The following is an 8,920-nucleotide window of genomic DNA, read 5'->3' on the forward strand; positions in this document are numbered from 1 at the left end:
AATGTTTCAGCTGCTGACGAGAGGCCGTGATGGATTTATAGTCCTGCAGCATCTGAGCGAGCTTTAGTTTAGTTTTTGAAGGCTCCACAGCGACTAGCTCGACATATGAAATCTTTGAGCAGATTGCCGTCAGTCTGCCAGAAGGCAGCAGTCTGAGTCACCTGGGTCAGGTGGTTCACACAGAACTTGAAGCAGAACTCCTCCAAGTCCTGAATGACAGAGAGAGAAAATCACTGGAGCGCCTCACTAAGGCCAAACATTCTGCAGGATATTAAAGACTTAACGATCAAATATCCCCAACATTTTATCTCGGTAGAACAAAATAAACGTATCACCTTGGTGTTAACTTTTTAATGCAAATAAAGTGAAAGCATGGAGATTTTTAAGCGATATGTCAAATAGTTAAATAGTTAATCAGCCATTTTCTCCGCACTGTGCTATAGCAAATTTTTTTCAACGTTCTTTATCGTCATTTGCATCACATGTGGTGCATGTGGTGTACTCAAAGTCCCAGTTACACCCAAAAATAGTGATAATATAAAGCAGTGGTCCCCAACCTTTATTGCGCCACGGACCGGTTTGATGTCTGACAATATTTGGTCTGGGGGTCCTCCCCAACAGAATTTTGAATAAAGTAGATGTCATTTCCTGCATTCTGGTGCATTTTACAAACATTTCAAACATTTTTCGCTTCAAATACTCAGACTGCACGACACACAGCTTCATGAGCTGAGATCAGTCTGTTTCATCAGTTCGGTGAAAGTTCAGAGAACTCCTGCAGTGATTCACACATCAGATTGTTCATAAAAGCACAGGAACTTATGCCTAGTGCAAAACGTTTAATTATATTTTTGTGTTTTATAATAAAATTATCCATGACTTTGAACTTTAAGGGGCAGATTTTTTTGAGCAGAAGCAAAAATGTGAAGCAACAGCTCTGATGTGATATTAGGAAGCTTGTTAAAATTATAGTTTTATTTAGTTATAATTTTATAGTCGATCTTTGTCAGGCGGGTTGAAAAATATGCAGTGTAATCCTTCAGAATGCACAGATACGGCTGCACACCTCCACCTGTCTGCTCCACTCCATGTAGCTGAATTGTTTTGTTCTTCACCAGTATTGGAGAACTGATGTGCACATGCCCCGCAGAAACCGAAACTAACCATTTGTGTATGTTGACCTGCATCAAGATTGAGTCATAGACTGATGTGGTAGAGAGAATCCGGTGATTTTTCAAAATAATTTTTTTTTTCTCCCCTTCTGTGCGACCCAGTACCCATTGACCCACAGACCGGTATCAGTCCGCAGCCCAGGGATTGAGGACCACTGATATAAAGTATTAAAAAAAACAGTATACAAGGATCTAAGATATACACTAAACAATAAAATTATACGATGTATTAAAAGCAGCCTGAACATGAGTCTGTAGTGAGCAGATGCGTAAGAACTCAGCAGCACAGATAAAGTGTTCAATCTCCAACTAAAGTGGAATTACAGTGATTTTCCTGGTTATGCATTTATGAGTAACAGCTTCAGGGTAGAAGCTGTTCCTCAGTCTAGTGGTTCTACACTTAATGCTCCTCAACCTCCTTCCTGAGGGGAGTGGGGCAAAAAAGTGTGTGTGCTGGGTGAGTGGGGTCCTTCATGATGCAGGTGGCCTCTTCCTGCATCTTGAGGTGTAGATGTCTGTGATGGTGGGGAGACTGACTCCAACAGTCTTCTGTGCAGCCTTCACCACTCTCTGCAAAGCTTTTCTTTATGCAGCTGTGCAGCCTCCATGCCACATGTTGATGCTGGAGCACAGGATGCTCTCCACTGCACACCTGTAGAAGGAGGTGAGGACTGAGCTTTCCCTTCCACAGGTGTGCAGTGGAGAGCGACCTGTGCTCTAGCATCAACGTATGGCACGATCACAGAACATCGCTTCATAAAAGACCAGACTATCCCTTTAAGACATTGCTCTTTGCTCAAATTAAAACCCTGAAGGAGTCTTTAATAACCAGGATTCATTGGCACTTGTCCAGCTGTCATGGTATCTAGTCAGTCTAGTCAACTCTGTGTGTCAGTCTTGTCTGCATGGAGGGGCTGACAGAGAAGACAGGGAGGGGGGTGAACCTTTTAAGATGCAAAGTTCAAATTAAAACTTTTCTTCACTGTTAGCAAATTCTGCTGTTAATAAAAAATAATAGTAGAAGCTCACTAACATAACTTCAACTTACAGAAGGATTATTGAAAATCCTTATTTCGATTACTGGATCGATGATTGGATTAGGATTATTGAAAATCCAAAATACGGAAGGATTGTTGAATAACTTCAACAACATTTTAATAAGCGTCACCTTTACTTTCTAACTTTGACGTTATGACCAAAACAGCTTTAAATGAGTACATTTGATGCAACATCTGTTGAAGATGAAGCACTTCTTATAGAAAGTCAATTATTTTATAATTCTATTAAAGAGTTAAACTGCAGACTTTATTAAAATAAAATCTTAAAATTTCAGATCTGTGCTTTATGCAAGCTCAAATATTCAGACTAAATTTAGCAGCAGCACACCGATATCTATCTATCCTTAATTACCATATTTTTCGCCGTATAAATCACAATTTTTTACATAAATTTGCACGCCCTGTGACTTATACACTGAAGCGACTAATATAAGTTTTTCCTCCCATATTTATAATCCAATTTTTGGCAGAGATTTGACAATTTCATTTATTCTGACGTGGAGAGCCCTTGAGCAATATGGCAAGCCAAGTGTCTCATTAATAGGTAAAAGTTGCTATTAATGAGACACATGGCTTGCCATACAAGCCACCTTCGTCTCGCTCCGGAACTCCTGGAACAAACGTCAAATCAGCTGCATTTCGCCGCGCTGCCCAGGTGAAATGCAGTTGATTTGACCATTAAAGTTAATTTATTTAGGAAAATTTCAACTGAGACACACCTTTATTATAATGTCGAGCAAACAAATAATTGTTTTTAAGTGGTTATCATGTTAAATTCTTGTTAAAGTCCTCCTGTGTGCGCTCCTGCGGCCACTATTTTGGCAGCCAATCAATTTTTGGCTCAACACTGGCCCATGTTTCCAGGTAGTCAGCGGTGACACATAAACATGACACATAATAGATGCGATTTATATGGCGAAGCAACTTATTTATGGGTTTTTCCACTTTATTAAGACGTTGTTGGACTGACGCGACTTGAACGGCGGAACATACGGTAAGCGTTGCTGTCACATTGTAACTTGCAATAAACTAACATAATTTTGGTCACATTTTATTATTTATTAAATTTTCCTGTGGAAACTTTTGAAAAAGAGAAGAGCCTGAATAAAATAAAACTGAAGAACAACACTGGACCCATAGAAGCTGACAGAATGTTATCTATTTAAGTTGGCACCCTAATAACTATCTGATTCCACAGATTACATTTGCAACGAGCCACCCACACTTTTACACGGTGAACACACACAAAACTAAAACGTTATTCACTGTGTGAAACGTGCACAGAAAGTGTTCGAAGCTGGTCGACTGAAGGCGAGGACTGACCTCGGCGTCGTAGCGCACCGCGGCGGACAGTAGGGAGAAGGCGTTCTCCACCATGATTCCCCTCTTGATGAGGTGTTGACACAGACGCTTCAGCCGGTTCTCACAGTACGACGTGGCCAGATCCAGCAGCCCTGAGGCCCCACAGACAGGATGAGCACCTCACAATTAAATACATGTCAGCAGAAGACGCTCGGCTTACCGATAGCATCTTCAGGCGGCAGCTCCACATCATCTGTGTAGAGGAACTCGAGGAAGGAGCGGTAGACCGGATAGGAGAACTGCTCGATTTCAATCACCTCCTTCATGTCTTCGTTCCAGTGAGCCTGGAACATTGATCTGAAGTGGTCACACCTGTGCAGCAAAGGGGTTGTATTTACACGCGAGCTCAACTTCACAGGATCAGTTAAACGTCTGGGAGGTGAAAGCCTGACCGGATCTTGAGGACTGCTTTGTGGACATAGATGTATTTGCCATCAACACAGAACTTCAGGTCCGCAGTCTCGGGGTTGTCAAACTCCCGCTTCAGAGACTGAGCCACAGTCAAGAAGTCGTCGCGCTCTGGAGGGAGAACACATCACATTTTGACAACAAACACAAAAAGACTAAGAAATGTTCAATTTGCCTGAGTTTTCCAAAGCAGAGCCACTTTTCTCATGTTTAATGCTTCTGAGGAGGCTTCATCCCATAATAACAATGGTCTCCAGTGTTCCTCATAAAACCATACGTATGGTACTAATTAAAGTTTAATTTGAGTATTTCATGGAAAAACTGAATGCTAATTTAAAGTGAGAATCTGCAGCTTCTGAATTGCAGCTGTGTTTCGTCTGCATGCAAGGCTGCAGTTCAACACCCAGCTGTGGGAACATGTTCGTCCTAGAACCCCTTTCTACAACTAAATGTTCAAATGCTGCAAGGTTTAATATTCTGCTCCAATTTCAGGGTCACTGGATGTGCTGGCCAGCCATTCTTAAAGTAATGGTTCAAACCTTTTAATCTGTGTTTCGGGGGAAAGATTGCAAACGGCTAATATCTTATCTGTTGTAGATAGCTCTATAAATAATACAAGTTTGGAGAAATTGTTTAATTTTGACCAAGTGGATTGTTGTTGGTGTAAAACGACTTGTTTCACAAATGTTACTGCCGTTTATGAGAATAGTATTTTCCATTTGCAATAACAAATAACCAAACATTCTATGTTAATCACTGCGTAACAAAAACACAATGGAGTAAAGGATCTAAAACTGTGTTTGCATGGAGCTTTTTAAAAGTAAGGAGGCTGGAGTTCTGAGGAAGTGTGGTCTGGTCTCGGCTGGTAGCTCGTCTTGGACTGAAACTACCGTAATTTCCGGACTATAAGCCGCTACTTTTTTCTACACACTTTGAACACAGCAGCTTATATAATGCTGCGGCTAATTTATAGATTAAAAAATAAATAAATTCTGACAGGCTAACGAGTTTCACGGCGCCAAAACATTTAGCCTCGTCAAACCCAGGCGCTCACAGAGCTGCTCGATACACGTCTCTCATGGGAAGTGGGTCCTCGTGACTCATTGGCTAAGTTTACATGGACATAAGTAATCAGATTAAACGGCCATTCGGAATAAAAATGTGTCATGTAAATGCCCCATTCAGATTATTTTTTTGTTTATTCAACTCAATCAGAAAAAATTTGTAATCAGAATGAGATGGGTGGTTTATGCCGATTCATAATCCGAATGGTGTATATGTAAACACTTAATCTGTTCTTTTTTTTTTCCCCCCCGATTGTGGAAAACTGACCTGACTGCGCATGTGCGACCTATGTCTACCAGACATATTTCCACTTGGCTGTAGAAGGAAAACTAGTCGGTGAACAACAACATTTTACTAGAAACTTTGAAAGAGCTCAAAATGATGTGTATTACCTGTAGCTCAGTCAGGGAGTGCAGTAACGTCTCCACCGTCATTAAAACCTGTCACAGGTCCATTTTGGTGCTCAAGTATGTTTACGTTCATCACGGAAGTAAACCAGAAGTAGAACTTCTTCTTCTGTGGTTTTTTTTTTAAGGAGAGTTTACCACTCAGCATATGTCAGTACTTCTATTTCAGTCCGGTCAAAGAATTTTGTGCATGTAAACATAGCTAGTGAGACTACCTGTATAAACAAAGGTAAATAAACACAATGCAGCACAAGCTTGCGCAGGAGGAATACGAAGATAGTGATCAACGATTTCCTGGTATGCTACTATATATATATATATTTTTTTTTTAAACCAACCACGTTACAGGCACTGTTCAGAAACAAACATTTACTGTACCCACATGTATATGTTACTGGTATGTATTTAATCAAAAGGGGTTTTTTTGGGGTTTTTTTTATCTTACTGTGTAAATATGTTACAATGTGAACACCCACAGCTTATAAACAAGCGTGGCCTATAGATAAAATAGATTAGATTAGATTATTAATCTATTAATCAGATAGATAGGATAGATAGGATAGATAGAATTTTATATATATATTTTATATAGTATTTTTTTGCCATTAAACAAGTCCATTTAATTTCCTAAAATGTAGCCAGGTTTTTTTTTGTTTGTTTGTTTGTCTCCCCCCCCCCCCCCAACATGATCAGTGTTGTATTTAGAAAAATGGAACAGCAGGAAGTCTCAGGAGAATCTGGCATTACCTGACGGATCAGCCAGGAGCTGCTCAGATCTAAATAAATTTTCCGAGATGCGTTACTCAAAGGCTCAGACCAGACCAGACCAGAAGAGCCAGCCTTTGGATACGACCAGTTAAACAACATGTCACACCAATAAAACAAGTGGAGTAGCACTGAGCAACATGGCTGAAAAACTGACAGTGAGGCCATATCTGCCACGCTGTAATGGTTGTGACTACATTTCATGAACAATCATGTAAAATTTTGCTCGGATGAGAAACATTCAACGACAAACCCTACGAGATGAGTTTCCAGCCTACTTCTGTAACTTTCGAGTAAAACGTTTACAAACATTTTTGGATACATTAATGACTTGAAAAGCTTCCAGTTTGTGATTACATACACCCAGTTTTTAGTTTGTGAAAGCTGCTTTTCACATTGAAACAAAAATAAATCTTTGATGTTATTTTAATAAGCAATGACCGCTAACACTGGGAGGCAGTCACAGCCTCTCTTACCCATGGAAAGAAGTCGCCACATGACTGAGGGCGTGGCGAAGCACCCGAACACATCGTCTGTGCAGGTGAAGTGTGTGAGGTGAGGCATCACGATGCACTGGCCCCTGCAATGGCCCCACATGTACACCTGACCACTCTGGGTCTTGGCAGCTGTTGTGTGTGTGGAGTGACAGGCAGCGACTTCTACGATTCTGTTTGACACAGAAGAAGAGGAGGAGTGAGTCTGGTGCTGCAGCGACATGAGTCACACTGAGAGACTCACCTCTCTTTCTCAGCCATGATCTGAACCGGGCTCAGCTGGTTGCTCTTGTTACCGGTGCCCAACTGTCCGTAAGTGTTGGCACCCCAGGCGTAAAGCAACCCCTCGTCTGTCAGTGCCAGAGAGTGGGCGTAGCCCGAGACGATCTGGGACAAGAAAACCAACAGAAAAACTTTAGGTGTGAAAAACAACTGATTCGACTTTTACACCATATTTTTTCCACTGTCGTCCTAAAAAGACAGTCTGGAAGGAAAAGTATTGAAAGCCTGTTATCAAAAGGCAGGCAACAGGGATCTTTGTGTTTGTTAGCAAAATATTTATGATACCAGACAGATTATATAAACTTTCAGAAAGTAATCGTTAGACTTACATCTACAAGTGATTAATTTTTGGAGTGAACCCAGTTCAATATGGCTCCTACAAATAACTGATTGGCAAATAAAAGTAGCTATAACTGTCTGACAGATTCTTCTTTCAGCTTTTCCCTCTTCAGGTGTCTTCACAGCGAGTCATCCTCATCCATCTCACTCTGTCCTCACTCCAACTACCTCCATGTCCTCTCCAACTCCATACATCTCCTCTTTGTCTTTTTCCTGGCAGCTGCATTTCTAACATCCTTCTACCAATATACCCACTGTCCCTCCTCTGGACATGTCCAAACCATCTCAGTCTGGTCTCTCTAACTTTATCTCCCAGTTGTTCAACCTGTGCTGTACCTCTGATGATCTCATTCCTAATCTTATCCATCCTTGTCACTCCTGAGAAGAACCTCAACATCTTCATTTCTGCCACTTCCAGTTCTTTCTCCTGTCTTTTTGTCCAAGTCTCTGTCTCCAGACCATACAACATACTGGTCTCACCACTGTCTTGTAAACTTTTCCATTGAACTTTGTTGCTCACAAATCACTCCTGATACTTCTCTCCATCCACTCCGTCCTGCCTGGACTCGTTTTTTTCACCTCTTTACCACACTCCCCATTTTCCTGGACAATGGACCACAAGTACTTGAAGTCCTGCACCTTTGTGACCTCTGCTCCTTGTAGCCTCACTGTTCCACCAGCCTCCCTCTCATTCACACACATGTACAAGTGCTGGTCATAAAATTAGAATATCATGAAAAAGTTTATTTCAGTAATTCCATTCAAAAAGTGCAACTTGTTTATTATATTCATTCATTACACACAGACTGATATATTTCAAATGTTTATTTCTTTTAATGTTGATGATTATAACTGACAACTAATGAAAACCCCAATTTCAATATCTCAGAAGATTATTATGAAAAGGTTTGATATTGATGATGCATGTGTTTTGAGCTAATTAACTCAAAACACATGCAAATACCTTTAAATGGTCTCTCAGTCTAGTTCTATAGGTCACACAATCAAGTGGAAGACTGCTGACTTGCCAGTTGTCCAAAAGATGACCACTGACACCTTGCACAAGGAGGGCAAGACACAAAACTTCATTGCAAAAAATGCTGGCTGTTCACAGAGCTCTGTGTCCAAGCACATTAATAGAGAGACAAAGGAAAGGGAAAGATGTGGTAGAAAAAAAGTGTACAAGCAATAGGGATAACCACACCCTGGAGGATTGTGAAACAAAACCCATTCCAAAATGTGGGAGAGATTCACAAAGAGTGGACTGCAGCTGGAGTCAGTGCATCAAGAACCACCACGCACAGACGTATGCAAGACATGGGTTTCAGCTGTCACATTACTTGTGTCAAGCCGCTCTTGAACAGGAGACAGCGTCAGAAGCGTCTCGCCTGGACTAAAGACAAAAAGGACTGGACTGCTGCTGAGTGGTCTAAAGTTATGTTCTCTGATGAAAGTAAAATTTGTATTTCTTTTGGAAATCAAGGTCCCAGAGTCTGGAGGAAGAGAGGAGAGGCACAGAATCCATGTTGCTTGAGGACCAGTGTCAAGTTTCCACAATCACTGATGGT

General features: G+C 41.1%; 1 protein-coding gene across 3 annotated transcripts in view; it reads right to left on the reverse strand.

Annotated features, from left to right (window-relative positions):
• LOC119419678 (RCC1 and BTB domain-containing protein 1) overlaps positions 1–8,920 on the reverse strand; it is a 22,740-nt gene continuing 13,820 nt past the window's right edge. The window contains exons 6-12 of one of the 3 annotated variants that reach the window (XM_037687042.1): positions 6,976–7,118; positions 6,686–6,904; positions 4,737–4,744; positions 3,985–4,111; positions 3,753–3,904; positions 3,554–3,684; positions 1–209 (exon numbers count right to left, since the gene is read on the reverse strand). In XM_037687042.1, coding sequence (XP_037542970.1) covers positions 69–209; positions 3,554–3,684; positions 3,753–3,904; positions 3,985–4,111; positions 4,737–4,744; positions 6,686–6,904; positions 6,976–7,118 — 921 coding nt within the window. In that variant the 3' untranslated portion in view covers positions 1–68. Of the gene's footprint in view, positions 210–3,553; positions 3,685–3,752; positions 3,938–3,984; positions 4,112–4,736; positions 4,745–6,685; positions 6,905–6,975; positions 7,119–8,920 lie in introns of all 3 variants that reach the window. The other 2 variants (XM_037687044.1, XM_037687043.1) reach the window with 2 other exon arrangements.

This window comes from Nematolebias whitei, chromosome 13, assembly GCF_014905685.2.
Source record: "Nematolebias whitei isolate Nwh7 chromosome 13, NemWhi1, whole genome shotgun sequence".
NCBI classification, from domain to species: domain Eukaryota; kingdom Metazoa; phylum Chordata; class Actinopteri; order Cyprinodontiformes; family Rivulidae; genus Nematolebias; species Nematolebias whitei.